Raw genomic sequence first — 20,244 nt, 5'->3', positions numbered from 1 at the left:
ATATAACATTACAGTGGTGTAAGCCTTGAGAAGATGGCCGTCGCGTTTTTGTGTGATAAGTACATTCACTGTGTTAATTTTTATCAGTGTCCGGGGCATAGAGTAATCATATAAAGATAAAAGATATGAACTAACATATACTAGCATATTTAGCATGTACTATAAGCTATATAGCATATACTTGAATCTAGCATATACTAGATTAAACATACTTAACTAATTATGTATATGTAATCTATCTATGATTGAATATTATATAAACGCGGCTTTTTCATTATGCATTTTAGTATCACAACCATACCTGAGGGCTCAGTTACCAGTTTGCGTTAAAAAAGTTCATCTAACCGATTTAATATAATATATTATGGAGTATGGACAGATATAATGTTTATTAAGCTAAACAGTTTTAAGAAATTTTAAAACGATTTAAATTTAAACATAATTATATAAAAGTACTAATTGATTTATTAATCTATGCCTGTACTGTCAAATATGATTGATGAAAAATTCATTGATCATAGCACACTATCGGTTATATTGATTTCAACTGCGACATAATCTGTATTCTGTATTCATTGTTTGAAGAATTTTCTTAATTAATATTTTTTTTTGTAAAAGAAAATTATTTTGCCAATAGCTTACTTTTTAAGACTGATAATGTAACTCTTTATAAATGTAGGCAAGAAATGCATAATTATTAAATATACTTTATTTTATTACTTAACATATATTATAAAGTAATAAGTTTGAATGACACTGAAATACAAATAAATAGTTGGAATGCACAATACCTACAGTTAAGTGTATTGAAAAGTGTCTGCAGGGTAATGGATACCATTTTGTTTACTGGAGTTTTTTTCCATTACTAATCTATACATTTTTCAATGAAAATTGAACAGATCTATTAATCGTTCAAATAATTGTGATGACAACACATGAATGCTATGACTACAGATAACTGTAGTCTTCATGATACAGTGGGTATATTGAAGCATTCTTTATATTATACAGTCAGTAACATAGAATATATTACTATATTATTTTGTTGTGACAACCCTATAGCCTTAAATAGTAAGACTTTTTACACATGTGTGGACTTCACATCCACTGTAGTAGGTCCCTAGTGGAGGCAACGGTGAAGCGCAAACGGTTGAAGGCACTTGTAATTTTGGAAATTGTAAAACCACAAGAAGTTTTGTATTAAACAGGTCATAGCCAGCCAGCTGCATGACCACGGCACCACTCAGGCCCTACATATTATAAAATGGTTAACAAAATAATAGTAAAATAAGGTAATTATATTATTTTTAATCTAATGCACGTTTCAAAGTTCAGTGTTATCAAGTACATATTTTTGAAAACAACTAAATAAATAAATATTATAATCTTTAATAGTTCCAAAGACAATGCATTTTATAAAAGGAGGATGTTAAATTGGCATTAAAGTATATAAAATAAAATATTATTTAGCCAATTCATTCGACAGCCAATCTAGTCCTTCATACAAGCCATTGCCTTGAGTGGCACATGTTGACTGGATATACCATTTCCTTTGGTGCAATTGATTTAATCCAAGTTTGTTAGTGAGATCCGATACATTCATTGCATTAGGAAGATCTTGTTTATTAGCAAATACTAAAAGCACAGCATCTCTGAGATCGTCCTCTTGTAGCATGTTATGTAGCTCACGTTCTGCTTCAGCTACTCTTTCACGGTCATTAGAATCCACCACAAAAATTAGTCCTTGAGTATTTTGAAAATAATGTCGCCACAATGGTCGAATTTTGTCTTGACCACCTACATCCCAAACTGTAAATGCTATGTTTTTGTATTCAACAGTTTCAACATTGAAACCGATAGTAGGAATAGTTGTTATGATTTCTCCCAGTTTCAGTTTATAAAGAATAGTAGTTTTACCGGCAGCATCTAGACCAACCATCAAAATCCGCATTTGCTTTTTGCCAAATAATCTGGTAAAAACGCTTGACAATGTTAAACCCATTTCGTACTTGTAACTATACACCTATAAAATGAACAATAGTAAATTATTATACAATGTATTAACATACCAACAATTAGTACCGAAGATAACAAAATTGAAAACTATCACCCATTTAATATAAAATATGAAAATCTAAACTAGAAAAAGTAGTTTAGAATCGCAAGTATATATTGTAAATATAATAATTTATTACCTATTAACTAGAAAACCTCGATTGAAGACAAATGTAGCTGATTACGTAGTATACGTAGAAAAATTATCGTTCATAGCACAAGCCACACCACTAACTACTTACTACTTGGTACTATTATTCACAAAACACAATATTATAGCTTATTGCTTACAGCTTAATTATTATTATCATTGTTATTCGGATGTTATCAATAGTGTACGTGTATTATCATAATCGGAATATTACAGCAGTTTTAAAGTTGGGTATTCTGAAATATTATCGATTTTTAAAAAATGTATACTTGGTCCTACTGATAGAAGTTAGCAAGAATTGTAATTCATGATAAGAATACATTGATGAATTTTCCTGCCAATGAAAATAATAAATATAATCATAATAAGTAATACTTATTAGTTATTGTAGGTACTGCAGTGTATAATAGTTAATACCTATATGAAATAATAAATTTTCCAGAAAGCAGTGTGTAAAAATAATCACAAGTCGTATAATGAATTCATACGAATTCAAAATTGACGGCAGTTTTAATTATTAAAACGGGACACTTTATAAAAATTGATATTAATGCATCAAAAATGACCACTTCGTTTCTAGAGAATAAAATTTTGAACCTACAAGCTCGATTGAAGGCGGAGAACGAATCTGTTGAAGAAAATAATATGTTTCCCTCACTCTCTAGCCCTAGACAGGGTTCTGGACGACGACCCAAACAGCGTAAGTAAAATACTAAATAGTCATTGAGCATTTCTTTTGTAGTAAGAAGAGAATAACACCCCTATGACCTTGATATTTGCTTTTAGTTGGTGATATGGGTACACCAACTCGTACTCGAAAGCACATTGATTTACCAGTGAGTGTACTGATGCAACCAAGGGTTGAAGACACTACTGAAGTTGAAGTTAAAATGAAACAAATCATGAAAATGAGCGGACTACTCACAATTAATGAAATTGTATAGAAAAATTAAACTATACCTATCTGCATTTTAGATTTTAAAGTTTGTAATTTATTTTATGTATTTTAGAAATATAAAACTGAATTAAAAGATTTAGAGCATCTTGGAGAGCTAGGAAGTGGTACATGTGGTCATGTAGTAAGGATGTTACATAAACCAAGCAACACAGAAATTGCAGTCAAAGTATGCTTCTTTATATATTTTTATGATTTCTATTAAATCAGATAAAGAAATAAAATGTCTAAGTTAGTGTTATCAAGACATATTTTATAATTAGTCATTAACTTAATATAGCAAATGAGGAGATCTGGAAATAGTGAAGAAAATAAACGGATCACTACTGATCTTGAAGTTGTATTAAAATCACATGACTGTCCATACATTGTCAAATGTTTAGGGGCCTTTATAACCGAATCTGATGTATGTATTTGCATGGAATTAATGGCCACTTGTTTTGATCGCTTATTAAAAAAACTTAAGGCTCCAATTCCTGAAGATGTGCTTGGAAAAGTTGCTCTGAATGTAAGTATACATTTTACATTGATCTAAAATTAAAATTTTATCTTATCATTGTTCATACACTTCTTTAGACTGTGAAAGCATTAAGTTATTTGAAAGAGTCTCATGACGTTATTCACAGAGATGTTAAGCCGTCAAACATTTTACTAGATGAAAAAGGAGATGTAAAGTTGTGCGACTTTGGTATATCAGGTAGATTAGTTGATTCAAAGGCACGTACTAAAAATGCTGGGTGTGCTGCTTATATGGCTGTATGTATTAACAACAATATTTCAAAATATTACTTTGTTTTAATTTTATATCATTGACATTATTTTACTAACTCTAGCCTGAAAGAATTGAACCAAGGCAATTGGATTATGATATACGAGCTGATATTTGGAGTTTAGGTATAACATTAGTTGAACTGGCTACTGGTGTATTTCCTTATCGTGACTGCAAATGTGATTTTGAAGTGTTAAGTAGAGTTCTGAATGATGATCCTCCATCACTTCCTCATGATCAATATTTTACTGTTGAGTTTCGTAATTTTGTGTCTAGTTGGTAAGTTTTATGTACATTTTATTAGAGTAAAATGATAAAAATGTTTAAACATGTGAATAAAGTGTTAAACTTGGTACTAGAGGTATCTGTATCAATTTCTGTACATTACAATACAGATAAAGTAAACCACCTCTCATACAAGCCCTACATACTTATAGGTTTAGTCATATATTTAAATACTCAATAAATTTGTTTATGTGTCCATAAGTATGAGCCCTAACTGTGTTCATATAAATGAAAATTATGCAGATATATCAACGGTGCACTAGTAAAAGGGAATAAGTAAATTTATGGCAAATGGAGTAAGACAACCATTGATACATACGTGATACATACTTTATGTTTCATAATAAAATAGCATATTTATGACTGAAATTAAAAGAGTTATTAATAGTTCTATAAAAGTTTAATACAGAGCCTTTTGAAAAGTAACTACTTCTGACCTTTTTTTTCAAAGAAAAAAAATCACTCGCGCATTGTCAATATTACCGGACGACTAATTTAATGTAAGCCTTCTTGGAGTATGCGTTAGATCAGTAACCAGCTGTAAAAACCCCCAAAAACAGCCAAATCTATAAAACATTTTGAGTCCTAATTGAAGAGATTACATTGATGTTAAATTAAAAAAAAAATTGAAAATAACAGGATATAAACTAACCTTTAAGCACTCTTGAGTATGAAAGTTACATCATTGCTCGTTTGTTTCATTTGTACAGTTATCAATCAATCTTGTGTGGAAAAATTTTTCAATTTTTGTATTGTACTTTTTATAATTAAAAAATACCCAATAGTCCCACCGAGCTGACTATAAGATGTCACATTTTTCTTAAAAAAGGCAGTGTAGTGCTGCCTAAGTGAGTGTTTGAAAGATAACAAAATATTTTCAAAACAGAACTACAAAATTGCAATTATTTTCCTAGTGTCTTATATTAAATTGATCCTTTGTATATTTATTTAAATTTACCATGAAAAAAATAAATATAAACTCATATAAGTATTGGTGAAATTTTCTTTTTTTGACAACTTTATATCAGAGTAATGAGTTACTTTTTGCTTTGAATATTATAATTGGTTAACTGACTGAAATAAGGAAATTTATTTTGTGAAATAATTTTTATAAAAACGTATTTTTAAATCTCGTGTAGTTGTATTTGTAGTAAACTTTTCTGAGTAATTTACATTTTAATTACAGCTTAATCAAAGACTATAAAGTACGACCAAAGTACAAACAGCTATTGGAACACCCTTTTCTACTGCGGTATGTTGATAAGTCTGTAAATGTTGCTGAGTGGTATGCTGAAGCAATAAAACAAAGCAGCACACCAAAGTATGACTCAAATGATATCTATCATATTAATTTTAATCTAAAAATATTTCATGCTTATTTTTAGATCAATGAAATCTATTATAGAAGACGTTCCTACCAGTGTCCACAAGATGTCTGACCACCAACTTCCACAATTGAGTTTAATAGACAAAAACAAAATTAATGGGTTAGTTAAAATATAAACAAATTTCTAGTGCTAAATTAATTTATAATCGTCTGATTTATAGAAATGTGGTACTTGACTCTCCTAGACCAATAAAACGTTTTCCAAGTACTGAGGTACCGCCTTCAGTTTTGCTGTCCCCTTACAAACAACTAACAAATGGCAATAATTCTGTTAATACTAGCCCATTATTGTTGCAGAGATTTTATCATCAACAAAATCAACACCATTCTAGGTATAATATGACATATTTAATATTTATTTACAAAAACATTTTTCTCGCTTTTGGTATTATTTTATAATGGCTTTTGCTGTAATTTGGGGTTGAAAGATATTGTTTTGTTATATGTGTTCAATTAAAAAATTGAAGGAAAAACAAATATTTTTGCTGTTATCAGTTGAACATACCTTATACTTTTTGACCTTAATAAGAAATTATCATTTTATTTTTGTTAGTATGGAGACTGATCTGATCATAGATACATTATATCTATAGATCTAATAGTTCAGTAATCTTTGTTGTTCAGTTCGATTTTGTGAAAGTTATGTGTTCTGCAGCTTTTTTTTTCCTTCTCTTGTGTCTAGATCCATGATATTTCTAAAACTACTGAACCTATCTCTTTATGGATCGGAGAAGGTATTGTTTTTATTATGAATTTTCCAATAGTCGAATCTTAATGTTCAACAGATTATTCACAAATCATAATTAAAACACAATAACATTCAAATGTCACATTTTTTACGGGTAGAATTAGTATTGGTAATGAAATGGTTTCCTTAATTAACTATAATAGCATCATCATCATCATGTAGCTTAACGAGTAATCGCTGCCATCAAAAGATTGTTTCTTGACAAATTCGCTATCCGGGACGGGTCGTCAGTCCGTCGCCAGAAAGGGGAATGGCGGTTTCTTTTTACCGGACGATTGCTCGCCCGGCAAACAGAGCACCCGTGACCGTGTGTCAAACCGGCAACAGTGAGCGTTATCACACTGCCGCCTTACCCACTTGGCCACTCCACCTCAATTATAATAGCAAAATAATATATAATATTTAGTAGGTAAATTATAAATTTATGCTTATATTTTTAAATAAAAAAGTTACATTCTTGTTAGTTTTGTATTTTTTAAATAAATGGAACTTTTTTGTTAAACAATGTTTTAGAGAAAAAGAATCGTGATGGCCTCGAAAATATTCTCCTCTTTAAATTTTGTTGTTTATGTTTAAACTACGGCTGTAGATAAATGGTCGCATATCTGCTTATACTTCGCAAAGTTTGATCGGCGCGGCGGCTACAAGAGTTTTTTCTAAACATATGAAAAAGCGAGTGACTGCCAGCGTACCTCGTGGATAAATGATGGAACTTATTATTTTTCCCTGATGATCCTTGTTATATTCAGTTGCGTTTATGATAACACTAACAGCCGGTTTATTAGTGAAAGATCCACAATTTACAGGATATTCAGTGAAAGATAAAAGTTTCATGATTTATCCACAAGGAGCGCTAGCAGTCACTCACTTTTTCATACTTATTGAAAAAACTCTTGTGGCCGCTTTTTCATAGCTCGGTATGCAACCAGTTACCACTTAACTGTTTTCTACAGCCGTGGTTTAAACTCTAATGTCGACCTAAATGCCACAATTTATAAGTAACGTAATTTTGCTATGATGCCAGTTAGTTACATTGAGATAGTTAATGTGATGTGGCATCCTTTTAATTTAAATACTATAAATATGGAGTAATTAAAAAATAATGTGCCCCTTGAAGTCGTCTAGTGCATCGGTGTAGTCTCTCCCCCAACACAACTACTAACTGAGATAGCTTGTAGAAAAGTATATTTGAGATAAGGGTTTAAATTAAAATAAAATTGATGAAATTGGGTCAAAAGAGTAAATAAAAGATTACTAAAAAAATAATATTTTTACATTTTTTAACTAAATTAAATACCTCAATCAACCCTTTATCTCTCCTTTTTTTTAAATTTGTATAGCTTCTTTAGTTGAATACTGAAAGCAAAAAAAATGTCAAAATTCAGTAAGCCAAATAATTTAGATTTGGTGTAAAATACTCAAAGTTATTAATTATACAATTTTTATTTCCATTTTTAGATCATCTTCAGTGTCTCCTAGTCGTTTTGAACGTAATATTCCTAAAGAATCAAATCCCCCAGATTCACCAAAACCAAGTCCAAGAAAGAGTCTAATATCAGCCTACCTCAAATATGCTCCTTGGAGCAAAACCCCACCTAGTCCTCCACCTCGAAATCAAGGCCTGTCTGCAACTGCATCCCCTTTAATGACAAGACGTGAGATGTGCCCATCTTCTCCAGCTCCAACACGTAAAACATTTGATGCTTCCCCTGCTTTGTCCAGAAGATATGTGTCTCCAGTACCACCAACGCCACCACCTCGTCGTTTGTCTGAAAGTGGATCATCTCCTTTGCATACATTTTACCAACAACGGCTATTTGGTCAGCCAAAATTAGCAGAAAAAGATCATAGGTATACGCCTCAACCAAGACGACGTGTTGTTTGTCAGTTTAATGACATATGACAGTTACTGTGTGGGCAGAGGCGTAAAGAACCTGTCCTTAAAAACAACGAGTAAACAACATAATATAACATTTTTGAATTCTTTGGAGTTTATTTTCGCAATTAAAAAGACAATTTATATAATAAATTATACAAAGCAATGGTAAAATTATAATCGTAAGACAGAAGAAAAACTATTTGTCATAGATAATTTTTTTTTTTTATTCTATGCAAATTTCATAATTATATACGTTTATAGTTGTTCGGTATCAGCTTGAAACAAAAAAACTGTGACAAAACGTAAGTTATACCATATGATAATGTTTGTCATTAAAAAGAAAGAATAATTTAACTGGTAACCAGTTCCTTTTTTGTCTATAACTGGTAATACTACAGGTTTATTGCCTTACTAAATCTTATTATTAAGAAAGTAAGAAGTTATTGAAGTTCATAATAGTTTATTTCAATTTTTCCCTAGATTTAAATGTCTTATTGTTTTGAACAAAATATATTTTACGAGAGTAAAAATCAAAATGTACTATCATTATTTGTTCTGCTACTTACATTTTTTTATAACAAAATATTTGTGTTCTGTTTTTCATTGTTTGCTCAAGTTATTATTATATTATAATTTTTTTTTTGTGACTAGTCATGGTGTCACACCGACACATCTCAGATTATTATTCATAATATTGTATCCTACTGTGATTTTTTGAAATATTTCCTTTTGCTTATAATGTAACATTTTTATAGTTGAAATAAGCTTGTAATATTTCTTTGTAAATGTATATAGATGAATATATTGTAATCATATACAACTTATACATTCTAGTCATCAATATTATTGTTTTAAAATAATATTTTGTACTTGATATTTGTGTATTTATGTTATCCGATCAAAACTTATAACAAATAACAAAATATAATATTTAAATAAATCTATTTTATTCATATTTGGTAAGTCATTTAAACTTTTACAACTGTACAACTGGTGTCTATTTCTCTTGTATAAATCTTTGGTACAGAATCTGAATAACAAGTCCTTGACGCTTAATCATCGCCTGTATCCCAGTTTTCTTAGTGCTTTTAAATCTATATCTCCATAGTAATCTTCACTATAATTTAAAATACATATTAAAATCTAAAATTCATTAATTGAGAGAACCTAAATTAATTTGTAAAATTAGTAAAAATTATTGAGTTAAAAAATTATCAGCTATTATACAATTTTAATATGTTTTAGTTGTAAGTTAAAGTTATGAAAGCTATGTGCTGTCAGTACTCGGTACAAATTATTGTAAATAAAAAACAATAAAACATTATTTATTTTATAAATTATACGAATACAGTAGAACTAAATTTGTTAATAATATTCTCTTTTAAAATTTTTGGTGTACATGCTGTGTGCTCAATTATTTCATGCATATATTTTTTTTAATTCCGCAACCATAAAGTGAAAATTATTATCAGATTCGCTCACAATAATATTTTTTCTTCTAGGTTTAACACTACGATGTATGCTAGTTTCTAATGAAGATGTCGATACTATTTCTTTATTTATTAAGTTGTATTTGGTTAAAATGGATATTAATTTTTTTAATACAAATTTATTGTTTAAAATGCTTAAAATACAATTTTTACGAATTACGCAGTATAAATATTAAATGATGTCCTCCAAAACAATCAAATTTATAATAATTTAACATAGTAGTACACTAGACTACTCGCCGCATACGGTTTAAATAATAAATAGAATTTGTTTTAAAAAAAATCATTCGTTTAATTTACTTCATATTTTAAGTAAAGATGTCTTAGTTATGTAAAATTTGGTTTGTGACAAATAGATAACAGAGTAAGGGTGGGAGTATTTTAATTATTCTAACTTATAAATTAAAATTTAAGACTACTAAAATGTGCCTTTTTAAGAATTAATCCAGAACACCCTCCGGCCTTCCCCCCATGATCTACAAACTCATGATTAATACTGAAACACAAATACATCATATTATAATATGTTTTAAAATTTAAAAAAACGAATAATTAGAATGGTAATATTTCGAAGTTTTAAAATTCCAAATTAGAAGTTTAATTCCAAGTTCCAGCTCTAGTACAAAGTAATACATATGTTTTATTAGGATTAGGATTGATGGATATTAGGTAACTATATCTTTAGCTTTGTTTATTTTATAGTTTTTTATTATTGCTGTATTGTGCTTTAGCATTAATTATGTACTATACATGTACCTATATATGGGTTATGGCGTATTTCAATTACCTATATAGTACAATCATCAAATTTGTATGTGTATTTTATACTTTAGAAAAAATGAGTAAAACAAGTATTTACTTGTTGTAACTTAATAAGTATCTACCTACCTATATGTTTTACCTTGCATCGAATATAGGCAGATTTAATAAATTAAAGACACATTTAGAAATATATATATATATATAAAACTCGACCATTTGATTTGATTGTTACCAAAAACAATGGACAAGAGTTAATTTGCTTGCAAAAGATGAAATCAATGTATGTTTTTTAAACTACCTACCACTTTTGACGTAGGAAATTAAGTGTAGGTAAGTGTAAAAGTAAGGCGTTAAAAAGTATGGACAAATAACTATAACAACTGATTTAATCTAATTAATAATTATTATTTTCATAATCTTAAAAACATAATTATTATAAAGATAGGTACATATAAAATTATTATAGAATAAGTATTTGTACATACATTTTATTTTTAAAAAATTAATTCTCATTTACACAAAATAACTATAGGTATAGTAATATACCAACTATTAATTATGGACGGACGGTTTAGTTTATCATAGATACAACAAAAACTAGGAAGTAGTTATAATATTTAAAAAATGAACACCTAAGAATTTTTTCTTTTTGATTTTGCGCTTGAATGGGAAACAAAAAAATTCAACGTAATAAACAACTCATCGTATAACATGTAAAAGCAAAAATTGAATATGGAATAATTTATATAAATTGGAAATTATAGCTGTGGATATTTGACAGGCACATCGATTGCCATATAATTATTAAAAAGAAAAAAGAGGAAACAAATAAAAATAATAATAATAATAATAAAATGGATTAAATTGTGTGAGCACTAATAATTATGCAATGTTAAACGAAGATTAGTCTAACATTATACGTATGCTGGGAACGTTAAATAATCCCATTAATATATCCCAGTGCTCACTCAATTTAAATTTAAGAAAATACAAAATATAATTAAAAAAAAACTTCTTTAAAGTTTGTTATTAGTCTTGTGTAGTGACCGGGCTACGCGCGGTAGGTAATGTTCAGGCATCTTCGTAGTCTTTGGATCCCTGTGGAATGGCCGGTTGTGGCCTTTGTTGTTGTTGTTGTTGTTGTTGAGCGGCCTGCTGTTGTGGCCTTGGTTGTTGAGTGGCCCTTTGTGGCTGAGATTTGGGAGCCTTAGGCGCTGCTGGTTCGGACGTCTTAGGCTTGGTGTTTTCTAGTCCAGATAACAACTCGCTCTTTCTAATCGCCTTCAGATCCAAGTCTCCGTAGTAATCCTCACTGCACATAGTTTTAGGGTTTTTTTTCATGGTCACTTGTTTTATAATATTATTATACAATACAATATATTATTATTACGTGTAATTTATAATAATGTATTCATATGCCTAGAAATATAGCAGTATACCTTAATGTAGTAGGTTGTACTGTCTTATGAGCTCTTAGGTTAATGCTTTAATTATAGTATATAGTTTACAACACAATTTGATTTGTAAATATCGAATAAGCGAAACGAGACCAATAAAACAAAAATGTCTATTAATATATTCTACTGTGGCGTGTTTACAATTTCCTTCTGGGGGATGATATGCAAAAAGGATATTCCCCCCTGGTTTCCTTTTGTAAATATTGCCCATATGGCCGGACCATAAAAAGGTAATCTTGCTTTATTTTAAAACATACACTGGCAACAGTTAATCTACATTATTCGTTGTTTTCAAATTTCAATGGAAAAAATGCATTTTGTATCAATTTTTAAGTTTGTATATAAAATGAAATGCTAACTAGGTTAAAAAAAATACATAAACATTTACTACGTTGCTATATTTTTGGTTATTAATTAAAGATATAATGCTCTTAATATTTTTATGCATTGTTTTTTTTTGTTTTTCTGACATCTCGTCAAAACTTCTACGTTGACGAGAATATTTTTCTATTTAACAAATTAATTACTGATAATATATTTATAAAAATAAATTCTCTAGGGGGGGTGAATGATATAGATATCACCCTGAATCCTGATCACTTCCTAGTCCCTAATAATACACCACTGATATTATATATCTACATTAATGTTTACAGAAGAGAAGTTAAAGATTAAGCGATATAAAACTACAACCGAATGTTGCAATTGAAATTTCATAATGCTTTTAAATAATTTTAGTTTGTAATAAATTATCATCAAGTCATTAAAAGCATAGAAACGAATTAATATTATTGATAATCTCTTTAGTACATTTTGAAGTAATACTTGCACCGTTTAGTTACAAATAGTCAACTTCCAGGCCAGTGGCATAGCTACCGTGGGTGCAGGGGGCGGCTGCCCCTGAGCGCATTCTTTTTTAGGGAGTTTTATACGGTTTACTATACACGTTAACATGTAATATAGGGCCCAAAAAAATGTCTTACCCCTGAGCGTTTTAGTCTTTAGTTACGCCACTGTTCCAGAACCAGTCTGTCAACCTCACTCTAACTATGAAATTGAAATAATTTAAAAGCAATAATTTTATTAAGAGCTTCACAATTTTAGTAGTTAATTATTCCATCGATTTACGAATATTTTTCTTATATTCATATAGATCTTATCAAATTGTATTTTTTTAACGCAAAATCTAGTTTTCTTTTTTACTTAAAATCGTTTTACATAATTTATTCGGTAGAGCTTTTAGCCTTTCAAACAATATATTTGTAAGTATTGATGTGTACAATAAAAGCATAAAAATAATTAAAATGAAAAATTTTAACGTAGCTGTCAAATTGTCATAATGATTAATTTTAATTTGCCGAAAGTGTTTCAGCTTAAACACATTTTAATTCATTGCCAAAAAAAATATACCATAATATATTATTATTATTATTAACTAAACATTTATACCATAACCTACATGATATACCTATGTAATCTTTTCTTAAAAGCACTTTCACTGTTGTGGTTTTAATTTATTTTTTTTTTGTATTACAGTTCTAATTATTTGAGTAAACACTATAAAATCAGTATATATCATTAGTTATGCTTGGGAATGTTTTGAGGCTATTTTCTGTTCCTTTCTCTCTTTTCAATCGTCTAAACAATCAGCCCGTGACTCGCCGCCTAAACGTTTTTACACTTCAATTATAGTGTCTAATTAGTAATTATTATAGTTATTTATATATAATATAATATAATTATAGTACATCCACAATTTTATTAGAAATTATAAAAATAAAACCGCTTTCGTAAAATAATAAACGCCACTTTCGTGTATGTAACGTTCCGTTTCGATAGTTTTAACCGGATTATATTATTGTGTTTTTAAAAGAGATAGTGATTTTGGTTAAAAGTGCCTGTTGTGTAATATTATGGTAGAAGTTTATTGTTAGGAAAAAAATATGTTTAAAACCTATTGTTCAGCACGTGTATGTAAAATATGCGAGGCCATGTTCACCTTCCCTGTCCCTTTGTAAAATGGACTATATAATAAATATATTATAGTATTTTAAATTTGTAAACATGCAATGTATATGGTGAGCGTTATTAATAGAATTTTCGTTGTTATAGCGTATAATTAAAATGCTATTCATGAAGTATTAGGAATTAGAAAAAGAACAAAATATTGTCGTAAATCCAGCGTAAATTGATAATCCATGCTTACCATCCGGGCACGTCCTCCGGGTTCTCACAATTTCCGCTGCCGTCGGCGTCACCAATTTTAAACACCGTACCGATGGGACATCCGTATTCTCTAGGTGTACCTTCAAGACAGATGTAGTACTTCCTGCAGTCGTCTGGATGCGCGTGTCTGCTAAACGACCCGATAGAAGCTACGACTTCACCAGCGGCGGGACAGTTGAAACCGTTAGCCACTTCTATGCAGGAGAACATAAAAACGATTTTAAAATGTCCCATGGAAATTCAATATAAAAAAAATCAAAGAATTTATACCTTCGACCTTGCACTCGGGCACTTGGTCAGCCCACATGCACACCCTGGATTCGCGATCGTAAGCTAATCCAGGAGAACACTGGTACCTACTGGCTTCGCCTCCCCAACAGTTCCAGAAGGTATCGCACTTGACGTCATCTGGGAAGATTCCGTACAGTCTGGGACAGTGGGGCGTGCTGATGGCCGGTTCTATTTATGCATATTAAAAAAAAAACTTCAGTGAAAAAAATCGTGCAGATAGACACAATTATTAGAGTAGGTATAGTGTATACACATCCCAGTAGTCGCGCAACGACCAGGAGGAGACCGTGTAAACTACTTTTCTGTATTGTATATTAACATACCCAATTGCGTTCGGGCACCACAGTCCACGTTGTGCAAGTAGTCGCAGTTCTCTTTCAAGTATTTGGGGTCGGTGTCGTCGAACGCCAATCCGTTGCCGCAAGTCTTCAGCTCGGCAACGTTGTTGTCGCACTTCCAGTACTTGTCGCATGATGTGGTGTGCGGGTAAAACCCGTACTCGTCCGGACACTTGAACTCTTCCCTCTGGCCGTGAACTACAACGAAAAGGACATTGTTATATTATTATTATTACTATATTGTTAGAATCGGTCAATTTTATTTTCCCAGGACCTTGGAGTGCCCCATTGTGCATGCCGATTATCTTATGCAACGGTATTCATAATAATACATATATGGATACACTTGTATACATCATGTGATAGCGGCGGTTGCGTTGTGTAATTATTATTATTGTTGTATTATTATTGTAATATAATTGTACTGAGATCATTGCTGCGTCCCCCGCCGGCGGGTGGGTACGCTGTGTGGTTATCTATAGATTTTTATATTTATGACCTTTAGTCGCTCGTGGTAATACATTTGCTGGTATATAATACTGCAGCTTTTTTTTGCTACGTAATAATCCAACTATGTAACAATACACAAGATCTATATGTACACTAGTAGGTACAACGAGATTTTACACCAAGTAAAAATTGAAATCATTGATCAGCGCTGATCACCCACATAAGATTAGTTGTGATCAAAAGGCAAACACCCATATTCGAGTAGTATTTAGGATGAGCATAGGCGCAAATCCTACAGTTAGGTTACTTCAAATGTAATAGTTTACAGTTAATATTGTCTATTATATAATATAATAAATATAACATATTATTGTTTTTTATTTACATACAATACTGTTGTAGGCCACACCGAGGACGTGATACTGCTAGATCAACTGAGCACAAATGTATATCATCTGCTACAGATATTTGTGAATTTTTGTACATAGTGCGTACAATTATTCTTTTACTAGTGCAAAAGGCGAGATTTTTTTTGATTTCTCTATAAAACATTATTACTTTTAAAATTTCTTCTCATCCGTTTCATCCCATATAAATACGGCGACTAGTCGAATTTTTTCTCCATATATTTATACCAATCGTTTTTTTATTCACTTCATACATTTTTACTTATTTATAACCTCCTCTACAACTCCTCGACTACTCTCTCTAGTCTCTAATTATAAATCTCTAATTTAATTAGAGGCCTTAGCCGTTATAATGTTTAATTTTCCCCTATTCCAATTTACCTATATATTATTAAAGAATAAAGATAATAAAATATACTTATAAACAACATATACAATTTATATTGATTTTCATTGAATAGTTTATTTATAACAACATGTTAAATGTGATCGGTATTTGGTATCCAAATAAAAATAATTCATTCCTTAAGTACCTACTCCAAAGTTTAAGGCGAATTTATGCACTTGGTAAGGTATGCTAGATGCTGTCTCACCAAACATACCCGAACAGTTATTTAAATGAGTATTCGATGTATTGACTATTGCGAATAATTTGTTTGTTAACCAGGTAAGATGAGGACTGTTTTCTAAATAATTAAAATAATTAACCAATTTTAATAGAATTAATTGTCACGGGTTGTCGACATTCTAAAATGTAAATGCCGTCGATTGAACGGGTAATGTTAACGGGTCGTGTGCGATCGGGTTAAAATTGAGCTATATAGTAGGCGACATCTAACGACCGTGTTTATCCTAGTCAAAATCGGGTCATCGTCTAGAGAGATAAAAATAAAAGTGTCCTCGTACGGTATGCGTTAAGACGCATTACAATTTTGTTTTCAAAACAGCCACCGGCGGGTGTTACGCGAGGGAAACCTGTAATGGGTCGGCTATGACCAGGTCACCGACAGCTACGATCGCGATGGTTCAAACTTGTCATCGCTGTTATGTTATTAGTAATAATATAGTATATAATGTTATTTTATTGCTGATCGGTTTGCATGTAAAACACGCGCGTAACACCCAAAAAGGTCGAATCTTGAACCGAAATCGCGATAATAATAATTAATTAGATAGTCGTCCATATAGATATGTTTGTATAGCCATTAAGTTTCTGAGACGGACCGGTGTAATAATAAAATAAAATATAATAGTTTAATATCATATTATTATATTATAAAATAAAATGTAATTTCTCTGTGTCGCAACCGGTCGTCACCGTCATCCCGTGCGTGCGTGTCATCAGCTGTACGTACATATCAGTGTTGTGCATACACTTACATCGAAGCTATTACGTAACGACCACCGCCGTTGCTCTAATCTCGGTATGGTGTAGCGTCTTGTTGGTTCGATCATATTAAAATGACCACAACGTTTGGCGTTGACGGATGGACAAAGCACAGAGAACTATTAAAAAAAACCGGACTGGCGACCAAGCCCAATCGACATTACCGGGCGATGACGGTAGAAAGCGAACTCGTTTTATTATAGGTTATATGGGTGCGAAACAATCTCGTTACACCGCATTCTTTGGCGTTAAGTAGGTAAAATATATAAAATAATAATAAACGTTATTACCGCCCGCGCGTTATCAAAACGTTCCTGTTCGTCATCGTCAGCCGTCAGGGTATAATAATATGTACCTGTATTCAAGTGTGTGAAAAAAACGTTGCCGGAAAGCCTTGGGTCGTAGGGGTTGGTCACGTTTTACGGGATCGTCATGGATGAAATTCATTTGGTTCTCGCTGGCCAAAGAAATCCATTATTCATTTCGTGGCACCTATACGAGATCACGAATCGTCGGCGGTCGTCGCCGCCGGCTGAGGTGAGTGGCCGTCGCTGCCGCAGTTATTATATATTATATTACATACGATATAAACACGCTCGGGGAGAGGTGAAAAAAGGGCTCGGCATTACGTCTGACTTATAAAGTCACCTCCAACTGTTACGTAATCGACAATCAATGTCTTCCGGTTCGCAAATCGGGTCCACGCTGCACACGCATATGGTACCTACTACGCACTTAGCACAGCATAAATACTATTCCAGATGTTTCTTTCTAACTCGAAGGTTATATGGGTGCCTAATTATTGTTGTATTATGTTGTTACCGTGTGGGCTATTTAATTTATTTATATATTTTCACTCTCGTTGGCCACACCCTGTGGGGCTCATTCTCAGATTCTCTTTTTCTCTTTCTTTTACACCTAATGGCATATCTCTCCCGTTTATAATAATATGTTCATAGCGTTGTGAACGGGTACTCCGAAGAAACTAGCGCGTCTGCGGTTTGGGTTTACTGGCGTTATTGCCGTGGAATTATAGATTGCAATGTTGTTGATTAAGTAGTGTTTATTATATTGTATATATAAAGACCATAGAATGGATGCGTACAACCAGCTTACGCGATTTGGCACCGGGAGATGAGCTACAACGTAATCGTTTACCCTAATATTAAGTTATGCTTGTACATTAAAATTTACGTGCGTTTTAGCTAGACGTCGAGTGAAAAACCAATTTGTCTTAAAAACGAATTTCCTTATAGAACCTACCCGGCCGAATGAAATTTCACTTTTCTTAACGCGGTATAGTGAATACAGGACATAAGGACGTGCCGAGCGGTCACAATAGAGCCGGACAATTTTTTTTCGCTTCCCGCGATAACAATCCTACATTATTGCTCTACCAAACACTACACATATTATATTTACGCGTCTATGATGTAACATACAGAGCAGTTTTTTGGACAACGGAAATATAACGACAAGTGACAAGCCGTTACATAAACTGAAATTATAAACTCGATCGTACCGACGGAAAGATACTTATATTGTATCATTAAATTTGATTTTCTTAGGTATTTACTATAGACGTGGGTATATCGTCATTCCTATTAAACTATGGTAATAATATAATATAATACCTGTATGGCATTACGAATATGTTTAATATATACGCTAAAATGTACTAGACTATATTAAATTAAAGAAGTAATAAAAGAAACAGTCCCCAGATTTATAACAACAAAAAACGATAAATATTATAATATATTTTTAATTGGTAAGTAAATCGTCCGTTTACATTTACTAGGTATTACATTTACTTTACATAAGTTTAAATTTTATCCAAAACAAATTGTATTAGCAGATACAGAGTGTATATTTACAATCATACACGAATTGATTTAGAATTGTTTACCTTGGTATGTGAGCAGGAAAATCGAAGCGATTAGATAAATCATTTTTCTAATTTGTAATTACTTGTACACTGAAAGTGTTATAGATATTATATACTCAAACACTAAAAAAAAACGTTAATTTTGAATTCAATCTCGATGTGTACAATAATCGAATTCACTTTCGCGGCGATAATGATGATATTTTGATCGGCACTGGTGAGCGGCCGGTGCTTGCTTCTTGTTTTATATACACGTCCTACCCAAGCGGCCTCAGCCCCACTTGAGTATTCCAGTCGTGTGATGTTTGAAATCCAAAATGAAAAAAATACACACGCACATATCCACACTAATCGTATTGTCATACGTGATTTTTTTCGATCTGGACTACGCCCAATCAAACCGAAAGCTTTACGCCAGACTGCACTACTGTGCCCATGCTCACGATTCTGTACACAATATCTGTAAAACTATACAGTTATACACGTATGCATAGCGTTCTAAAGGATTTCGAAAAAGCGCGTACCAAAAATAACAATATAGAGCAGACGGTAGGCTGTCGGCAGGGTGTCGTTGAATGGGGCGTTTTCGCCGCGTCCTTGACGGTTTAACAAAAGACATTTTATTATTATTATTAATACTATTATTACTATTATTTTATTATTATTGTCACTACTATTATTGATTATTATTATTATATATATATTTTTCATAATCGACGAAGAAGTCAGGGAACGAGTTGTGATCATCCGTCCTCGAGCTGTAGTTCGCCGAGTAGAATAACGATGATGTATTCACCTGAACATTGGCTGTGTACAGTTTTCTTTTTTTTTTTTTAATACATTTAAACGTTGCCCAAAATTAGTAGATATATAATTCGTACAAGGCTGAACGGTCCGAAATCGGCATCCTTGATTCCGCTATAGTAGCGCCAATAGATGCATGTATACGGTGTCATCGTGGAAACACTCAGTGTAACGTTAATTGGTGGTGTTTTGAAAATTAATACGCGTCAATGACTAACAAGTAATAACTAACTATAACGATGATACAAAGTAATGATTAATGAATTTTGTTACTTTTATAAAACCATTAAATTGCTCCATTTCTATAATGAATAAATTATGCAACCAATAGACATAAATAAATAAAAAATGATCTGATGGTAGAGGCGGATTTCGCTCTTTTACGGCTATAGACACTATTAATTTGTCACCCTTATTATAATAACCTCTCTAAAATATTAGCTTACCATTTAATTTACAGTTCCATTTTAGGTGAGAACAGTAATATTTTTTTAATCAAAACAAAGTACACATAT

General features: G+C 31.6%; 3 protein-coding genes across 4 annotated transcripts; 1 reads left to right on the top strand and 2 right to left on the bottom strand.

Moving 5' to 3' along the window:
• Positions 1-1,369: 1,369 nt before the first annotated feature.
• LOC126838617 (ADP-ribosylation factor 2) lies at positions 1,370-2,362 on the bottom strand. Its single transcript, XM_050573164.1, has 2 exons — positions 2,196-2,362; positions 1,370-2,023 (listed from the first exon to the last, which is right to left on the bottom strand). The coding sequence occupies exon 2, from the start codon at positions 2,000-2,002 to the stop codon at positions 1,463-1,465; it is 540 nt and encodes a 179-aa protein (XP_050429121.1). The 5' UTR covers positions 2,003-2,023; positions 2,196-2,362; the 3' UTR covers positions 1,370-1,462.
• Positions 2,363-2,560: 198 nt separating this feature from the next.
• Positions 2,561-9,139, top strand: LOC126838612 (dual specificity mitogen-activated protein kinase kinase 7-like). The gene is made up of 10 exons (XM_050573159.1): positions 2,561-2,906; positions 2,993-3,144; positions 3,217-3,330; positions 3,442-3,669; positions 3,738-3,917; positions 3,995-4,209; positions 5,402-5,536; positions 5,601-5,702; positions 5,764-5,934; positions 7,809-9,139. The coding sequence occupies exons 1-10, from the start codon at positions 2,768-2,770 to the stop codon at positions 8,251-8,253; spliced, it is 1,881 nt and encodes a 626-aa protein (XP_050429116.1). The 5' UTR covers positions 2,561-2,767; the 3' UTR covers positions 8,254-9,139.
• Positions 9,140-9,154: 15 nt separating this feature from the next.
• On the bottom strand, positions 9,155-19,154 carry LOC126838614 (protein obstructor-E). 2 transcript variants are annotated; one of them, XM_050573162.1, is made up of 5 exons: positions 18,947-19,154; positions 14,779-14,991; positions 14,435-14,623; positions 14,145-14,358; positions 9,155-9,346 (listed from the first exon to the last, which is right to left on the bottom strand). In XM_050573162.1, the coding sequence occupies exons 1-5, from the start codon at positions 18,987-18,989 to the stop codon at positions 9,286-9,288; spliced, it is 720 nt and encodes a 239-aa protein (XP_050429119.1). In that variant the 5' UTR covers positions 18,990-19,154; the 3' UTR covers positions 9,155-9,285. The 2 variants fall into 2 exon arrangements, with proteins under 2 accessions (XP_050429119.1, XP_050429118.1); XM_050573161.1 differs by lacking the exon at positions 9,155-9,346 and adding an exon at positions 10,993-11,793.
• Positions 19,155-20,244: the final 1,090 nt, after the last annotated feature.

This window comes from Adelges cooleyi, unplaced genomic scaffold, assembly GCF_023614345.1.
Source record: "Adelges cooleyi isolate 19-005CV unplaced genomic scaffold, UGA_ACOO_1.1 ACOO_flye_CR_arks_rails_tigmint_CR_PRNA_30, whole genome shotgun sequence".
In the NCBI taxonomy this organism is placed as follows: Eukaryota; Metazoa; Arthropoda; class Insecta; order Hemiptera; family Adelgidae; genus Adelges; species Adelges cooleyi.
Note: the sequence above shows the minus strand (reverse complement) of the source record. Positions and strands in the feature narration are given on the sequence as shown.

Excerpts from the sequence above, each read along its gene's own strand:
- LOC126838614 (XM_050573161.1), bottom strand. The coding sequence starts at position 18,989 with ATGATTTATCTAATCGCTTCGATTTTCCTGCTCACATACCAAG. Across the intron at positions 14,624-14,778 it reads TGGTGCCCGAACGCAATTGG|AACCGGCCATCAGCACGCCC; the intron begins GTATGTTAATAT and ends ATGCATAAATAG. Across the intron at positions 11,794-14,144 it reads CCGGAGGACGTGCCCGGATG|TGAGGATTACTACGGAGACT; the intron begins GTAAGCATGGAT and ends AACTATGTGCAG.
- LOC126838612 (XM_050573159.1), top strand. The coding sequence starts at position 2,768 with ATGACCACTTCGTTTCTAGAGAATAAAATTTTGAACCTACAAGCTCGA. Across the intron at positions 4,210-5,401 it reads CGTAATTTTGTGTCTAGTTG|CTTAATCAAAGACTATAAAG; the intron begins GTAAGTTTTATG and ends TTTTAATTACAG. Across the intron at positions 5,935-7,808 it reads CAAAATCAACACCATTCTAG|ATCATCTTCAGTGTCTCCTA; the intron begins GTATAATATGAC and ends TTCCATTTTTAG.
- LOC126838617 (XM_050573164.1), bottom strand. The coding sequence starts at position 2,002 with ATGGGTTTAACATTGTCAAGCGTTTTTACCAGATTATTTGGCAAAAAG.